Genomic DNA, 17,760 nt, shown 5'->3' with positions numbered 1-17,760 from the left:
CCGGCAGCTCCTCTCGCACGCCGCCCTCCTCCGCCCACCTAGGCCTGTGGCGGACCGGCACCTGGCAACGGCGCCGCGTCCCCGCCCGCCGCCCGCCTGAGCCGACCCCGCAGCCTGCCGCGGCCTCGAGCGCTCGCTTGTTGATGCGGTTCTGGAGGTGACGCGGCGCGGCTCCGCGGCGGCGGGGCGGTAGAGGCGGCTCGGCGGGACTTCGGGGAGGGGCTGGCGGGGCGATCGGGACCCGAGCGCGGCTGGGTTTTCTGGGTGCTAGATGACGCGGGAGCTGGACATGCTGGAGCTGCGGCACCGGGGAGCTGGCCCCGGGGGAGCGGTGACGCCGCCACCCCGCGAGGGAGAGGCGGCCGGCGGCGACCACGAAACCGAGAGTACCAGCGACAAAGTGAGTGGAGCGCGGGCGCCGGGGCGGGTTACCCCCGTGGGAGTCCGCAGAGCCGGGGAACCGGCCGGTCTCTTCGCTGCCGCCCGCCCGCCTGGGTCTCCGGTGGGTGGGGTGGAGAGCCCGACGCCCCGCGGGTGCGGGCGGGCGTGGGTGTGCACTGGAACCGGCCGCCACTTGAGCTCCTTCCCTTTCCAGCCCCGGCTCTGGAATCCGTATGGAACCTGTCACCACGGGAGCTGCGGCTGGCTAGTGGCAGCCACCTCACGCTTTTTGTAGGTGGAGCGGCAAAGTTGGGAGTAAACTTGAGACAGGCACCTTGTGTCCTGGCATATCATTGGATCCTGACACAGACAAGGCTTCTTGGGCACTTTCGTTTCTCTGTTGGTTTTCTAGGCGCTTAGGTTTTGGAGGTTTGAGACTGTCACACACGTGGTAGAGTTGAGATTTTTTCAGCTCCCACCGAGTCCACGGCAGACAGGGCAGTTCTACCAAAAGATTTTATTTAACTCAACAGTTTAATGCCCCAAATTCCACTCCCTTTTTATTTTATTTTTTTATAGATTAACCTTCACTTCACATTTAAAAACAAGCAGATGTAGTACCACCATTCTATTTAAAGCTAGAAAAAGTTAGTAGTTTGGGTGTTTGCTAATAGATTGGTTTAAGAACTTTTGTGCTGAATAGATTAAGAATTTGGGGCAGAGAACAGAATTATTTAAAAAACCTGTGTTTACAAAATTCCATTTTTGAGAAACTCAAAACTTTGCAACTATTTTTAAGAGTAATACAGGCTGGTACCTGTATTGCAGTTTGAATTTCAGAATCGAGGGTGGGCGTGGTGGTGCCTGCCTGTCATTCTAGCCTTTGGGGTGGTGGAGGCGGAAGATCAGGACTTTGAAGGTCCTTCTTGGCTGTGTACAAGCTCAAGGTCAGCCTGGTCTACAGGAACTCAGTCTCTAAAACCAAAAGGACACAAGTGAAGTTCATGTCCCAAAGTCAAGTTCACTTCGTTTTGGAACTAGAACCTGACTTTCTTGACTTTCTTTTGGTTTTTACCGTTGCTGACATTCCCTGGCCGCTTGATTTGGGGAAGGTTCCTCCTGAAATTCGGTGGTGTTCAACTTGATGGGACTTGAGTTATGGAGCTCTGCTGGGATGTCATGGGAACAATAAACACAGTGATTTTAGGAGTGAAGCTTTAGATTCAATGAGTTGACAGAGTCTTTCTTACCCTTGATAGGAAGAAGAACAAAATGAAAGTCTAGGGAATGTATGTGACAAGGAATTACACAAAATAGGTTTTTCAGCTATGGAAGCTTTGAAAACTAGTGGACTGAGAATAGCCTTTGTGAAAACTGCCTTGGAAACAGACCCAAAATAGAATTCATTAGGTTGAGATTTTGTTTTAGCACTGACATCCTTTAGAATCAAGGAAATACCAGCCTCCCCATGTTGACTTCCTTAACTGGAGGAAGCTAACAAGCTTTTATTAATATGAAACATGTTCTGGAAACCGGAAACCACGCATAAAATGCTTTTGAGTTTTTAAAAGCACCATAATGTGTTTAAAACAGAAACTACTTGCGGTGTGCTGTGACTCATTTGAATCATCATCTCACTTTGTGACTGGCTTTCTGCACCCCTTGTTTATGAATACTGCACTGCTAGCTTTTATTGAGACATACCTTGTTGAATTTGGTTTTCTGAGATTACCAGAAATCCGTAACCTGTTAGACTTTCTTAGACAAGGGCCAGCATATTTGAAACGAGCTAAAGCACTGCTGTACTTTTAGAGTTTGTCACAAGGAAATCTTAATTTGCCAAGCACCAAGACGTTGAACTCTATCCCCTCTGGTGTCCTTTCTTATCAGGGTGTGTATTTGAATATACCTGTATTTCCAGGTCAAGGGCTATTTTTAAGTCAGGTTGCACATTGGAGGCTGGTTAATATTTGGTCCGTTGAAACTCTTTAAGTGCTGTTTCTGTTCAAGAACCAGTAAAGGAAAAGCCTTGGGAAATTAGTGAAAGAAGTGGAGGTGTTTTCTGTGGCACTGTTAGAGTGCACTGCTGTGCCTTGCCATTTGTAGCCTTTATAATGGTATTATTAAAGTGACATTTCCATTGTTGAGGATCTGAAGACTTATGCTGAGAGAAGGCTCTGTGCTCCAGAGAACTGGCAAGTTAAAAAAAACAAACAAAAAAACCTTCTTACCTGGGGGAGAGGGGGACAGAGGGAATGTTCCAGGGGTGTAAATGCTAGAGTAGGACTTGAAAGACAAGGACCACCCCCTCAAGAACCCACCCACCCCTGAGCCATATATGAGTTAGATTTATTAGACATCTGTACAGGCCTTGTTAGTGTGGAGGGCCTTGGAGACAACAAGAGAAGCTTTTAGGAGGATGTTAGGCCCAAACGGAATTAAAGATGGCTAGGGATTCAGCCAGGTGCACAGGGGTTAGGGCAGGGTGTTCTAGGCTAAGGCATGCAGAACTGCTTCCTGAGCCAGCTCTCTAGTGACAGAACACAGAAATTAGTTTAAAAATCCCAGAGGTAGGGTTGAAAGCTTGAGCCTTGTAGCCTTTCATGTTTGGCTTTATCGTGTGGACTTGGGAAGCTATTGGACGGGGTTTTGTTTTCTTTCTTTTTTTTTTTTCCTTTGCTGTAGCATCTCCCTAGGTATTGCCACTGGATAGTTTTGTGGAGACATTAGCCTGTAGCTAAATGGGTGGTCTGGGAAGGACTGGAAGTGGGGACAACCTGTCAAAGAGAAACAAGGAGGGTCTTATGTATGCTATTCATGTGAATCAGTGGGGGCTTGTAGAAAGTCTAGTAGCCAGGGTGCACTGCAGTTGGGAGAAAGGGTGTATCTTTCAAGTGATGATGGTGGGGCCTTAACTAGCATAAGAATAATAGAGGACACAATGTTTTTTTAAATTTGTTTTTTAATCTTATGTGTATGAGTGTATTGCCTACATGTATGTAAGTGCCCCTGTATGGTGCAGTGCCCGTGGAGGTCAGAAGAGGGAGTTGCATCCCCTAGAAGTGCAGTTACTGACAGTTGTTATCCACCATGTGGGTGCTGAGAATTGAATCCAGGTCCTCTTCAAGAGCAACCAGTGCTATTAACCACTGAGCCATTTTTCCAACCCAAGGACACAAATTTTGAAAGATAAGAGAAAGAGAACACATCATTGAACACTTTTTCAGGGTAGGAGTGAGCTTGGTAGAGTTAGGTTGAGCAGGGTATGTCATTCTTAGGTTTACATGTGCATGTCATATCATATAACATGGAGCCAAAATGAGAGCTGGTTCAAGGTGGTGATGGAAGCAGAAATGAAACATCAGGCCAGAGAATCCTGATCTTTTAAATTAGAATAGAGATGGGGAGAGGGCTGAAGACAGCCCTGAGTACTGTCTGTGTTAGTAGAGATCTGTTGATGCAAGGAGTAGCTGCAATAAGGCAGGTCCTGGGTGCTGCAGGAGGGAGGGTTTCTTGGTGGCTGTCATCAGCAGCATTTTAGAATAAAAGCTGAGACACAACACAGAGCTTAAGTAGACACCAGGCTTCATGTTGAGGAAAGTGAGAGGAACATTCTTGGTAGCTGCTGTTAGGAAGTGGCGGTGAAAGGGGAGACAGCTGTCAAGACAGGAGGACTGGGGGAGATGTTCTCTTTCAGTGGATGGGAGACATGATCCTATAAAGAAGTCATGTGGGTGAGAAGGTGCTGATGAGGTAGGCCTCCAGGGCTGGGCAGGACTAAGTGCAGAGTGTGGGGGTTAATACATGTACATGCAAGGAAAGGAAAGAAGGCTGTGTGCCTCTTCCTTGAGACAAAAAGAGCAGAAATAGAAGGTGTATACAGAATCATTAAAAAAAAAAAACAATAGAAGATCAAACTGTTTTATTTGGGCCCTCAATTTTCTCAGTAAAACAGGGACTAAGAACCAATGAGCTCCAAGAGATCTTAGAAATAACTTAGTTTAAGCTGGAACACATCGTTAGCATCAGTTTTAGGAAGCAGGACATAAATTGACTAGGAAGTAACTAATAGAATTATCAAACTCAGTGAAGTTGGCCACAAATTTATTACATACCACATTCACATAGTTCTTAACAGTAGTAAATCATAATTGAGGCCTGTAGAGTGACATAGAGTTCACAGAGGCCTTCTCATCTTTTTTATTTGCTCCTTAGAACAATGTATGTCAGGAATAATAGCTGAGAAGAAAGACTCTTTTGTGGTCTCCTACAGTAGGAAAGCAAGGTGTGATTGGACTGAGAACTGGGAGGGTGGATTGAGGTATGCCTTTCAATATGGGGACTTGATTAGGATTGGGTAACTGTCATCATATAACAATATGGAATTTGTGGAAGTAGATAGGCAGGGATTTTGAGTTCAGTGTCTTAGGACAAAAGTGCTCCTTTAAAAAAATATTTTATTATTTCTATTTTATGTGTATGAGTGTATTGCCTGCATGTACGTGAGTGCACCCGTGTCGTGCAGTGCCGCGGAGGTCAGAAAAGGGCTTTGGATTCCCCTGGAACTGGAGTTATTAAGGACGGTTCATAGCTGCTATGTGGGTGCTGGGAATCAAACCCAGGTCCTCTGCAAGAGCAGTCAGTGTTCTTAACTGCTGCGCTCTCTCTCCAGCCCAGGATGAAACTGCTCTTTAATGTTTCATGTTGAACAGTTGATGGCACTCAAAAGTTACTTCATTGTTCTTCAGAGAAACAGTGATCTCCTGAGGAAGTGTGTCCAGGAATAGTAAGCTTTGTCTCTAAGGTTGGTTCTGACATATAAATGTAGACAGCTGTTCAGGGGTTGGGGGTGGCAGATTGTCATCTTAAAGTGATTTTTCTTTTTGTGAAATCTAAAGAACAGCCTAGTATTGCTGCATGAAGTTTTACATTCGTGATTTTGAGCAGTTCATCTTCATAGGTCGTCAGACATATATACATATGTATGTATATTATAAAATAAGCTTTGGATGTGTGCCACAGTGGACTTTATGATGCAAACAGTACTTTGTGCATGTCATAAATGTACCAGTGAAAGGTGGGGCAATTTATTATTTCGTTATATGTATTTGTTGCTGTTTTACAGTCTAGGAGTCTCTTATTTTTCTGTACCTCTTATGCTGTGAATTCATAGGGAGCAGGCTCCAGCAGTCAGGCCTTCTGTTGATTCTCACAGTGCTTTTCTGGGCTGAGCAGGCTGGCACTGAAGTCACACCCCAGTTCCTCTGTTTGTGTCCTTCTTTGGCTGGTCATTTTCCTTTACTCATTCAGGAAGCTCTCTTTGCATTTAGAGTGTTTAATATGCTCAATAGTTATTCATTCTCTTGACAAAATCTTGCCCTTAACTTGCCTGTGTAAACAATGCCAACAGCAGCCTAGGTGACTTTATAGACTCTTCCTGTTTTGCCATAGTGATATTTATGGGGCACTCCTTGTTAAGTAGGTGCCCATTCCCATGGTATTGATAGTATTAGCCTTCTTATAGAACTATTTGTGTGGCCTAGAGAACAGATATGAGGTGCCTCTCCTTTTTCTCTGTGCGTCTGTCATTTTGTAAAATTACTGGAAGATGGTCATTCTGGCTGAAATGGAGTGAGGCAATTTAAAGCAATTATTTAGAAAATTATCTTATAAAGATATTATAATACTGGGCTGGAGAGATGGCTCATCGATTAAGAGCACTGTCTGCTCTTGCGAAAGACCTGGGTTTGGTTCCTAGAACCCACATGGCAGTTAGCAACTGTTGGTAGCTCTAGTTCCAGGGGATCTGACACTTTCTTCTGACTTCTGAGGGCATTACATGATGTGGGTGTACTCACATAAATGCAGGCAATACACTTATACATAAAAAATAAAAATAATAGAGTATATTTAAGATATACTAGTGTACAATGTAGTATAATTACTTTGTGTTTGTGTGTTCAAGTATATGCATTTTCTAAAATAGACATTTGCATATTCATAGATGATACAGCTAAATACATGGATTGGTCTGCCTTTTTTGCTTAACTGTTTTGAATTTGGAAATATTGTTTTAAAGACAGATTTTAATTAAGTACATGGAAAACAGGTCATTTAAAAACTTATAAACATTTTTGGAGATTTGATTTGGTTTTGTGCGTTGGGAAATGGTTGTTAAGTGTCTGCTCTAAGCAGGGCTCTGCTCCAGTGTTACCTTCCATAGCTCTTAGTACTCTGTGCCATTGAGGACATGGGAAGAGCTAGGATTTGCTTGTTGCTCAATGGCTAATTGTAGAATATACTGATGTCCTGGATTGTGAATTTTTTAGTGCATGAAATAATGAAATAATTTATTGGTATAAAATGGCATAACTTTGTTGACTGGAGAGATGATTCAGTGGTTAAGAGCTCTAGCTCCTCTTGCAGAGGACCCAGGTTCCGTTCCCAGCACCCACATGGCAGCTAACAACAGTCCATAACTCCAGTTCCAGGGGATCCAGTGCCCTCTTCTGGCAGCCATAGGCATTGCATACACAGGTGCGCTTAAATTCCATGCCAGTAACACACATAAATTTTTAAAAAAAGAATTGAAAAATGAAACACTGTACCAAAATACTTGCTTATGTATATAAAAATACAGATTTGATTCTCTTAATAATTGAGGTAGCCTTAGTTTACATTCACAAACTCTCAAATGTCTAGCTCGGAATCACACAGAGCTGAAATTTACCCTGAATTTTCTAACTAAGAAATGTAAAAGATCCTAAATTTCTAAAACTGATTAAAACATTTACTTATAAGAAATTGTACTATTTTTTTGTGATTTTATGTGCATCTTACTTTTCTGAATCTATGATATGTTGGTTTTAAACTAGAAAATATTTAGTTGAAAAGTTGTAGAGCTGTGATTTCAGGTACCTGGATTTAAATCAAGCACGTGTTTAAAGTATTGCCTTGTACTTCATACTTGGTTAGGAGAAGAAGTCATTAGATTTGATTTCAATTACAGCTCTTTGGACATTGATTCATTTATTTGGAAAATGTTCAGAACTTGTTTAGTGAGAATGATACTGCCACATTTTGAATTGCCTCCACAGTTGGAGAGGAACTGGTTTCGTTAATGACTAGGTGAGTGAAGAATGACTTCCTTCCATGCTTCTCAGTTCTTTGGCTGCGATATGAGTTAAATTGATGTAGAACAGATTAACAAAGGGTCATGTTCAAATGCATTCATATCATGGGAGTCTTTCAAAATGTGCGATTTGATAACAATCAGAGGATTGCATAGCATCTTGCCTACAGAAAAGAACAGGAACTTGTTTTCGGTGGTGGAAATGGCGAGGGCTGAAATAGTGACCGAGGATTGCTTGTTATGTGGATGAAATTTCATGTAGTAAAGTTGTCTGGGAGCCTTCCTCTTCCTAACAGTTACCTTATTAATGGCGATTGCCTTCCTAGATAGAGACATCTTTGATGACAGCACAGCTTTTCAGAGCCACCACCGTGCCCTACATTTCTCAGAGTTGCCAGCTCAGGCACTTTGATTTTGGTCTCTGGCCTCAGATTTCTGGGTGTTGTATCCTAAACTCAAAGATGACTCTGATTGACAGTCAGTCATTTCTGAGTGGTGCCAACATATTCTCCCTGTCCCTGTCTGTCTCTGTCTCTGTGTCTGTCACTGTCACTGTCTCTGTCTCTCTCTCTCTCTCTCTCTCTCTCTCTCTCTCTCTCTCTCTCGTGTTTTTTTTTGTTGTTGTTGTTGTTGTTGTTATTTTTTTTGAGACAGGGTCCACCTGTAGCCCCAGATGGCTTGGAATTCTCTCTGTAGACCAGGCTGGCCTCAATCTCTCTCTGCTTCCTCGTGCCCCTCGTGTATGTCTTTTTTACAGTGGTCAAAGTTATTTTTCATATCATTGTTATGTAAATTTCTGCTTAAGACTTTGTTAGGACTACCAAAAATTTTAAATTTGATTTAAATTTAAAATTGAAAGGCACAGAATGGGAGAAAAAGTCCAGTCCTGTGTGAGGAACACATATTTATGTGTTCTTAAGTTTTTTGTGAACTCAAAGGCCAGGAAAACCATGCCATGTGCTTCCTGGCTATGGGGTCAGTCTCTGTATTGTCCAGGACCCTTGGATGGCTGTCTAGGAGCTGCATGTGGAGCTGCTAAAGCCATCCTGACTTCATCATCTGACTGACCCAGAGGACACCTAGTACCTTGGCATGAAGGTTGGGCTCACTGCCATCTTCCTGTCCCAAGTAGGTCATTTCATATACATGGTGGAGCTGTGGGCCTGTAAATATTTATAAGCTCACCTAGGATTTTTAAAATTTCACTTCAACATGTAGAAATGCAGATGGAGAAACAAGATTAGCCTCAGGTCTCTTCCTAGGTTGTGGTTTTTAACTTTCTTTCCGCCCACTTATTGTCAGGTGAAGCCTTTCAGTAACTCTGACATGTTCTGCATGGAGTTCAAGATCGGCTGTCCTCCCTAGGGTTCTGCATGCAGTGCTTCTGAGTGAACTGGCTTTCCATACATGTAATAAATACAGAATTGATACATAGGCTCATACCCCAGGACAGCTTGGCACCTCTCAGCTGTTCACTTGGGTGACACTTCTCTTAGAGGTAATCACACTTTGAAGTTACTTTTTGTAGTTATTTTCTTCCTCTTGATAGGTTTACCACGTATGTTTGCATCATGAAATAGTACATTGTTTAGTTTTAAACTTTCCTTTGGATTCACATATAAGTTATCATCAGTGTCCAGCACTTTAGTTTTGATAATTACCACTATTTTGCTAAATTTACATTATCCCGTCTTGCATGTATATGTAAATGTGTGTTGGTGAACCATTTGAAAATAAGCTGCACACACTAAAGACACTTCTACTAGTAACACATGCATCTCTTCTTTTTGTTTTGTTTATTTGAAACTGCTCCTGTAGCCCAGGCAAGCCTTGAACTTGCTGTGTAACCAAGGATGACCTTGAACCTCTTGCCTCTGTCTGCTGGGGTTAATGTCCAGCTAAGCATGCATCCTGAAAGTCTGTTAAAGACATTTCTCCAAGCTGGAGAGATGGCTCAGTGGTTAAGAGCACTGGCTGCTCTTCCAGTGGACCCAGGTTTGTTTCCCTCATTCGCATGGCACCTAACAACAATCTGTGACTCCAGTCAGGGGATCTGATACCCTCCTCTGACTTCCTAGGGCATTGCACTCATGGGTGCACTTACATATATACAGGGAAAACATACATGTAAAATGAAAATAAATAAAAATTAAAAACCCACTCACATATGGTCCTGTATAGCTGGTCACAATGGCACACACTAGTAAGGCCTATACTTGGGAGGCTGAAGGAGAGGATCATTTGAGCCTAGGAATATAGAAGCAGTCTAGTCAATTCAGTGAGACACCAAAAAAAGAAAATTTAATTTTCCTAATTGTCGTTATTGTTTCTTTCTGAATCTCCCCACCTCAAAACAAGATCATAGCAGACTTCTCACATTGCAGAAATACTGGGAGCAGGCTTAGTTATTCCTAGTTCATATATTGGCTTTTCTCTCGGGTGGATTAAGACAGCGCCATCAGCATTATTCCTCAGCCGTGAGATAGTGGCGATACCTACGAAGGAGGAGTAGGAAGGTCAAGTGCAGGTTTGCGATCTCATTGTAATTGGCATTTGAATGACACCCACAAGTCTCTGTGTCATCCTATTCCTTTATCCCTATAGGGATCTTAAGTTCCAATTTGGGATTTAAGATTTACATAAACGAAACCATTAGACATAGTACAATTTTAAGGTATAATAGAATGATGTTTTCCCAGGGAAATATTGGAATGGACCAAAACTTTAGGGAAGTCTTAGAACAGGCCTTGAAATCAGTGGGGTTTAAATACTGTTGGTGACATTTTAGGGGAACGGAAGGAGCAGTGGTGTTGCCTGCTATAGGGCTTGATTTCACTGAGGACACAGAGATGGTGGCCAACATCCCCTTAGCATGTACTAAGATCTTAGGTGCAGGCACAGCCATGAGTGATGAAACTCTGTTAGGTGAACAGGCCACAGAATGGTATTGTACAAACTGTGGCAGGGAGGCAGGTTGCTGGAGGGGTTCACAGACGTAGCATAAATTGGGCTAGGGGCTTTGTCCAGTGTTTAGTTTCTGATAACTGCTGTATCAAATAGTGGCATAAAACAACACAGACTTATTGTCTTACAGTTCTAGTGTTCATTCGTCTGAGATGAATCTCACAGACCAAAGTCAAGATGTCAACAGGACTATATTTCTTCAGGAGGCTTTATAGGGAAACCCTATTTCTTTGCTGTTTATAGCTTCTAGAATCTCCCTGAGTACTATGGCTTATGGTCCCTTCCTCCATCTTCAAAGTCAGCTGCACTGAATTCTACTCTCAGATCCCTTACTCTCTCCTCTTCCTTCTTCATTAAAAGACTGGGAGCAGTCTCGAGGTGAGTTGATTGGCAAATTTAACCCTGTCTGCTGCCTTACTTCTTGCATTGTAACCTAACATCTTCGTGGTTCCAGGACATGAACATTTTGAAAGGGTGGGAAATTACTCTACTTAGCTTCATTGCTTTGGGGATGTCTCTTTGGAGTCATATCTTGAATGGACTCTATCCTCTGCTACCTGGTCCTATGCCTTTGTTCCTATCTTTTCAGTCTTCACTATTGGGAAGAAACTTAGCCTTCTTCTCTGGACCAGTCTTTAAGAATCTCCAAGGATACTCACTGAATTGAACATATTTAAAGTGCTATATTATTTCATTTTGCTGTAAGAAAATGCCACAGACTGGGTGGCTTAAATAAAAGGCATCTATTTCTCACAGTCTGGGATCTCCATTTTCCTGCCCTACCTACCTCCCAGAGCCTCCCCTCCCCATCACATTGGAAATAGCAACAGCATATGATTGTCGGGGGGGCGGGGCACAAAGGTAGCTTATAAGGTAGTACAGTTTGAAAAGTTTTGACATAATTTTACCTACATAACCATCACAAATAAAATAGTGAACATTATCTTTTACCACCAAAAGTTTTCTTCTTGTTGTTATTCTTTCCTTGTTCCTAGGGACTCACTAATATACTTTCTAGCACTATAAGTTAAGTTTACATTTCTCGAAATTTTACATAAATGGAATATTATATCTATGCCTGTACTCACGTATGTATATTATATGTACATTTTGTCTGGCTGTTTTTTCTTTGCTTTCTAATATTTTAGACAGGTCTTTAGGTAACCTAGGCTGGCCTCCAATTGACTGAGGTAGTTTAGGATGATTTTCAACTCCTGAACCTCCTGCCACCACCTCCCTATTGCTAGAATATAGGCATGTGCCACCACATGTGACTGTCTGGATTTTCCACTTAGTTTAATTATTTTTGAGATTCACTTATATATCCAACGTAGCAGTAGTTCCCAGTAGTTTCTGTTACAAGAGAGAGTATTCCATTGTATGACAGTAAGATCATGTTTCCCCATTTAATTTTTGACTTGTCTATCATTTCATGCTATTACAAATACAGCTACCATGAACATTTTTATGTAGTCACATACAAAGGGATACATGCTTTCACTTTTCTTGGGGAAATGCCTAGGAATTAAATGGCTGGATCATTTGGTAAATATATATTTCATTTTCAAAAAAACCGGCAAGCTTTCCCAAGGTGCTTGAACTATTTTACATTCCTGCTGAGAGTGTGTAAGAGTTAGAGCTTCACATTTGTAAACCAAGTCTTTTAAAATGTCATGCATTCTAGCCGGGTGTGGTGGCACACACCTGTAGTCCTAGCACTTGGGAGGCAGAGGCAGGCGGATCTCTGTGAGTTCAAGCCAGCCTGGTCTACATAGTGAGTTCCAGGACAGCTGGGGCTACAGGGAGACCCTGCTTCAAAAAGACAAAAAAAAAAAAAAAAACAAAAAACAAAAAAATGTCATGCATTCTAATAACTGTATGATATATATTTATATATATATGTATTTACATATATTGTGTGTGTGCATGCATGTATGTATGTATGTATATATGCTGGGGTTTCTCTATGTTGTCCAGACTGTTGTGAAACTCACAGTGCTCATACTTCAACCTCCTGTGTAGCTGGGACTATGTTCATTTGCCACCATGGTGGGTTCACAGTATGGTTTTGATTTTCATCTCCCTAATGACTAATGATATTGGGCATCTTTTCATGTGCTTATTTACCATCTGTGTGTTGCCTGTGGTGTAAAGTGTCTGTTAAAATATTGGCTCATGTTTTTTAATTGAGTTGATTGTTTTCTTACTGAATTTGGAGAGTCTATGTATTCTAGATGTAAGCCATTACCAGATATGTGATTGACAAGTGTCCTGTAGTCTGTGGCTTGCTGCCTTGTGCTCTTAACTGTCTTTTGAAAGTCAAAAATTAGAATTTTGTTTTTTTTCTTTTATGGGTTATGTTTTTGTTATTTTTAAGAAAAGTCTTTGGGATCTAATCCAAGGAAGTTTGTGGAAGTTTTAGGGATTTGTGATCTCTTTTTATTTAAGTTTTATATGTAACATAAGATCTAGGTCATAATTCCTCTCCCTGACCCCCAGTACTTGGGATTGAACCTATAGTCTCCTGCATACTAGCAAATGCTCTACCACTGAGCTATCCCCAGACCCTAAGATTACTATAAAACATTATTTTAGCCAGACATGGTGGTGCATGCCTTTAATCCCAGCACTTGGGAGGCAGAGGCAGGCAGATCTCTGTGAGTTCAAGGCCAGCCTGGTCTACATAGTGAGTTCCAGGCCAGCTGGGGCTATAGGGAGACCCCGTCTCAAAAAGACCAAAAAACACCAAAACAAAACCAAAAAATAAACCCCATTATTTCAGCACTTTCTATTGCTGTACCTTTACAATTTTGTTGAGAATCAGTTGACTATAAATGTGTAGACTACTTCTGGACTCTTTATTCTGTTTCGTTGATCGATCATTCTGTCTTGGATCCTGGTACTATAGAATCCTGGTACTGTAGATCCTGTTACCATTCTACCCGGTCTTGATTGTAATGGTTATATAAGAACACTGGAAAACAAGTGGTATATATCCTTCAATTTTTTTTTCCAAAAATTACTTTGATTCTTCTTGTTCTTGGCATTTTTTTTCTTTTTTCTTTTTGTCCTTTGCATTTTCATACAAATTTAAAAATTAGACTAAATTTTCATCTTTTTTTTTTTTTTTTTTTTTTTTTTCTTTTTGAGACAAGGTCTCCCTGTAGCCCCAGCTGTCCTGGAACTGTGTAGACCAGGCTGGCCTTGAACTCACAGAGATCCGCCTGCCTCTGCCTCCCAAGTGCTGGGATTAAAGGTGTGTGCCACCATGCCCAGCCTAAATTTTCATCTTTAAAAATAATGTTTTGGGGCTGGAGAGATGGCTCAGCGGTTAAGAACACCGACTGTTCTCGCAGAAGACCTGGGTTCAAGTCCCAGCACCCACATAGCAGCTAACAACTGTCCGTAACTCCAGTTCCAGGGGATCCGACAGCCTCTTCTGTCTTTCGCGGGCATTGCACAACACGGACACACTTACGTACATGCAGGCAATACATGCATACACATAAAATAAAAATAATAAATAAAATATTTTAAAAACTATTTTTTGTTTTTTTATGGGGAAGGAGCCTGGAGAGATGGCTCAGCAGTTAAGAGCATTTGCTGTTCTTCCAGAGGACCCAGGTTCAGTTTCTAGCACCCATATGGTGGTGGCTTACAATGCCTGTAGTTCCAGTTCTGGGGGATCTGGGGACTTCTTCTGACCTCCCAGGGTACCATACATACATGGGGCATTTACATACATGCAGGCAAGACATTCATACACATAAATATCTGGGGCCAGAGAGATGGCTCAGCAGTTAAGAGCACTGACTGCTCTTGCAGAGGACCGATTCCCAGCATCCACATGGTGACTAGCAACCCTTTGTAGCTCCAGTTCCAGGGGATCTGACACCCTCTTCTGACCTCTGCAGGCCCTGCATGACATGGGTGCACTTGCATGCAGGCAATACACTCATAAAATGAAAATAATGAAATATTTTTAAAATGTCTGTTAGACTGCTTGCTGGGCTGTGTTGAATGTGTAGATCAGTTTGGGGAACATTATCTAGAGCTGTGTGAACTTGTGTGCTTTACTTAGCATCTTTGAGCCTAAATTTTCTCACCTATAACATGGAAGTGATTATTTAATTCTTTGGTAATGATAAAAATAAATAAATGTTTGTAAAGCATCTTGCTCCTGTTTCTAGGAACAATTTTATTATAGGAACTAGAAATAGTAATCAGGGAAGTTTACTCAACTTTCAGATGTCATTATATACTTTTATTCTAACTTTATAGTTACATTAGAGTAGTACTCCTGTAGAAGTCCTCATTTTACCTGAGCCCCAAGCAAATCAACTTCCCCAGATTACTTGCCTAGCAAGGGTGATTGGGAAGTTTTTTGTTGTTTTTATTTTATGTGTATGAGTTTATTGCCTGCATGTATGTGAGTGCACCTGTGTCATGCAAAGCCACGGAGGTCAGAAGAGGGCCTCGGATTCCCTGAAACTGGAGTTAAGAACGGTTCGTAGCCACCATGTGGGTGCTGGGAATTGAACCCGGGTCCTCTTCAAGAGCAGTCAGTGCTCTTAACCGCTGAGCCATCTCTCCAGCCCCGGGAAGTTATTTTAATGTAACATGTTAGCAGAGCCAGCAGATTCAGCTCATACAACATACACTTGGTTAGTGGCTATGAGGTGCCAGAACCTTAGAACTCAGGAGTAGAGCCTGTGGTCAGAATTTTCTCTTTACAAAGCTTGTGAACTACTCACAAATATAGACAAGCAAGCATATCAGTTTAATAAGAGAGTTCTAAAACATATTTGGAGATTGGCTAACCTGGAGCTGGGAGTCAGGGAAGAAATTTCTGAAGAAGTAGTTTAGAAGATGAAGTCTGAGCAAGGCTTTACAGGAGTCAGGTTTGAGGAACAGGGCAGGCAGGTTGGGAACAGGAGAATTGGTTGTACAGAGAATAAGCTTCTAGATGCAAGAGAGAGAACAGCACTGTGTGAAAACTGGGGCATTGTGAAGTCAGCTCAGAAGATCAGGTCCCTCATGAAACATCCAGTGATGCTAAGTATTCAACTTTATTTTGATATTTTTGGCAGGAGAGTTTTAAGACCAGATTTGTGGCTTCATAAAATTGTGTGGACAGCAGGGTTGAGTGGGTAGGACTGGAGACAGAAGCTGAGGTAAAGGGGAGGAGGTGCTGCTTAAAGGGGGCAGTGGAGGGAAAACTGAAGGACGGGCCTGGCCGAGGTTGGCCAGATGTGTGACCAGTGGAGATGCAAGTGTTAGGTTGATGCCGAGTTTTTAATTTACTTTTATGTGTGTGTGTGTGTGTGTGTGTGTATGTGTATGAGTGCACATGCAGAGAGGGCCTACTATTGCCATATCACACATGTGGAGGTCAGACGACAACTTTCAGGAGCCAGTTCTCTCCTTCCACTGTGGGCTCTGAAGTTTGAATTCAAGTCATCGGGCTTGCTTGGCAAGCACTTTCACCCACGGAGCCATCTTGCTGTTCTAGTGCCAAGTTTCTGACTGGCATAACTGTTAACTGGGTTGGCAGTGATATTCTCTATAAAGTCAGAAACAGGGAAGCAGTCAGCAGGTTTAATGTGGAAGAGAGAGATCAGGTTGCTTCTTTTGAGTGTCTGGTGATATTCATGGAAAACCTACCTGGACATGGCAGATTGGGGGCTAGAGATGCAGGTCTGTGGTCTGTAGAGAGCTGGAAAGGGAAGTTGTGCAGACATGAAATCACAGGCCCAAGATGGAAAGAAAGTTTGAGGACCATCTTTAAACTATGGGCTTGGCAAAAAAGCAGCTCTTAGCTTTGGTTCTTCAAAATGTTTTGAACCCTCTCAGCATGCATTAGCCTCACTGCTGCATTTGATCATTTGATGTGTTCCTTTGTTCCTCCCCGTTTGCCTTTTCAAGTTCATCATCTTTATGATGGAGGAGCCATACAGAAAAGCCACTTCTGGTCTTTGAGCAGCATTGCTGTAATGTGCCAGTGTTTGGGAATGATCTTTTATTCTTTAGTTAGGATGAAATTAAACAAACCTAAGTAAACTTGGTTTTTAAGTTTCGTTTCTCTGAAGGATACAGAGCAAAAACCAGGAACTTAATGTAACAGAGCTGAGGGGGGAGAGCTGGAGAGAGAGGGGTTCTAGTTTCATTTCTATTTCTGTTTCTGTGATAAGAGTATCCTGACAGCAGGCAGTTTAGTGAAGAGGAGGGGTTACTTTAACTTACATTACTGCAGGGAAGTTATAGGCAGGAGCCCTAGGCCACTGCTCACACCACATTCATGAATACTCCTGCTGCAGGCAGGCCTGCTTCCTTGCTTACACTCTTACACACTTTGGGCCCCACCGCAGGGAATGATGTGGCCCACAGTGGGCTGGATCCTCCCCCAGCAACCAGCAATCAAGACAGTCCCCCACAGACATGCCCACACCAGCCTGATCAGATCTGCCCAGTGATTCTAGGTTGTGTCAAGTTGACAGTTAAGACTGACTAGCACAGGAGATGAGGCCTGGGCACATCCCTGTCACTGTCAAGTGTACTTGGATAGTTTGCCAGAAACAGTGTCTCTAGGAGTGTGATAGGAATTCTAGTCTGAAGTTTTTATTTTCAAACACAGAAACCAAAACCTGTGTTCCCTCAGGGTCACGGGGTTTGCCTTATATCACACTGATTGTTAGGGTTGAGGTGCAGCAAAACCTGGCAGCTCCTGATTCCTAGTCTTGTGATCTTTTTATGACTTTGAGATGTGGCCCTAGAGATCCACTTCCACTATCGCCCTCTCCGTTTCCACCCATCCTGCCCCTCCCAATGCTTTGAAGTTTCAAAGAGTAGCAGGAAAATGTGACACCATGGTTGCACTCTGTTGTTAAGACACTGGTGATAGTCTTTGGACCGATGTCCAGTCAGCATCTATGTTTAAGTTGTTTGGGGAACATGTCTGTCTCGTTTATAATTTTTGGTGTAATGACACATCTAATTTTTTGGTTGTTTAATAAAAAGTGAGAGTTGGAAAACTATAATTTTATTTTTGCCTTATGAAATCTGAAAATACCATCTAAAGGCTAAAATTTTATTTCATAAGCCACTTACTGAAGAATTAAAAGACTTGATTTTTTAAAAAAATTTATTTTATGTGTATGCATGTATTGCCTGCATATAGGACCTGTGTCCCACATCATGCAATGCCTGCAGATGTCAGAAGAGCGTGTCAGAGTCCCCTGGAACTGGAGTTACAGATGGTTGTTAGGTGCCATGTGGGTGCTGGG

General features: G+C 42.3%; 1 protein-coding gene across 3 annotated transcripts in view; it reads left to right on the top strand.

Annotated features, from left to right (window-relative positions):
• Nucleotides 1-6: 6 nt before the first annotated feature.
• The window catches only part of Cds1 (CDP-diacylglycerol synthase 1), a 116,221-nt gene continuing 98,467 nt past the window's right edge, over nt 7-17,760 (top strand). For all 3 annotated transcript variants that reach the window (XM_029555323.1, XM_029555322.1, XM_017802852.2), the window contains exon 1: nt 7-400. In XM_029555323.1, coding sequence (XP_029411183.1) covers nt 272-400 — 129 coding nt within the window. In that variant the 5' untranslated portion in view covers nt 7-271. The remainder of the gene's footprint in view (nt 401-17,760) is intronic.

Source organism: Nannospalax galili, unplaced genomic scaffold (assembly GCF_000622305.1).
Source record: "Nannospalax galili isolate Female #2095 unplaced genomic scaffold, S.galili_v1.0 scaffold405, whole genome shotgun sequence".
Lineage (NCBI taxonomy): Eukaryota > Metazoa > Chordata > Mammalia > Rodentia > Spalacidae > Nannospalax > Nannospalax galili.
The sequence above is the reverse complement of the archived record's forward strand: the minus strand, read 5'-3'. Positions and strand labels throughout refer to the sequence as shown.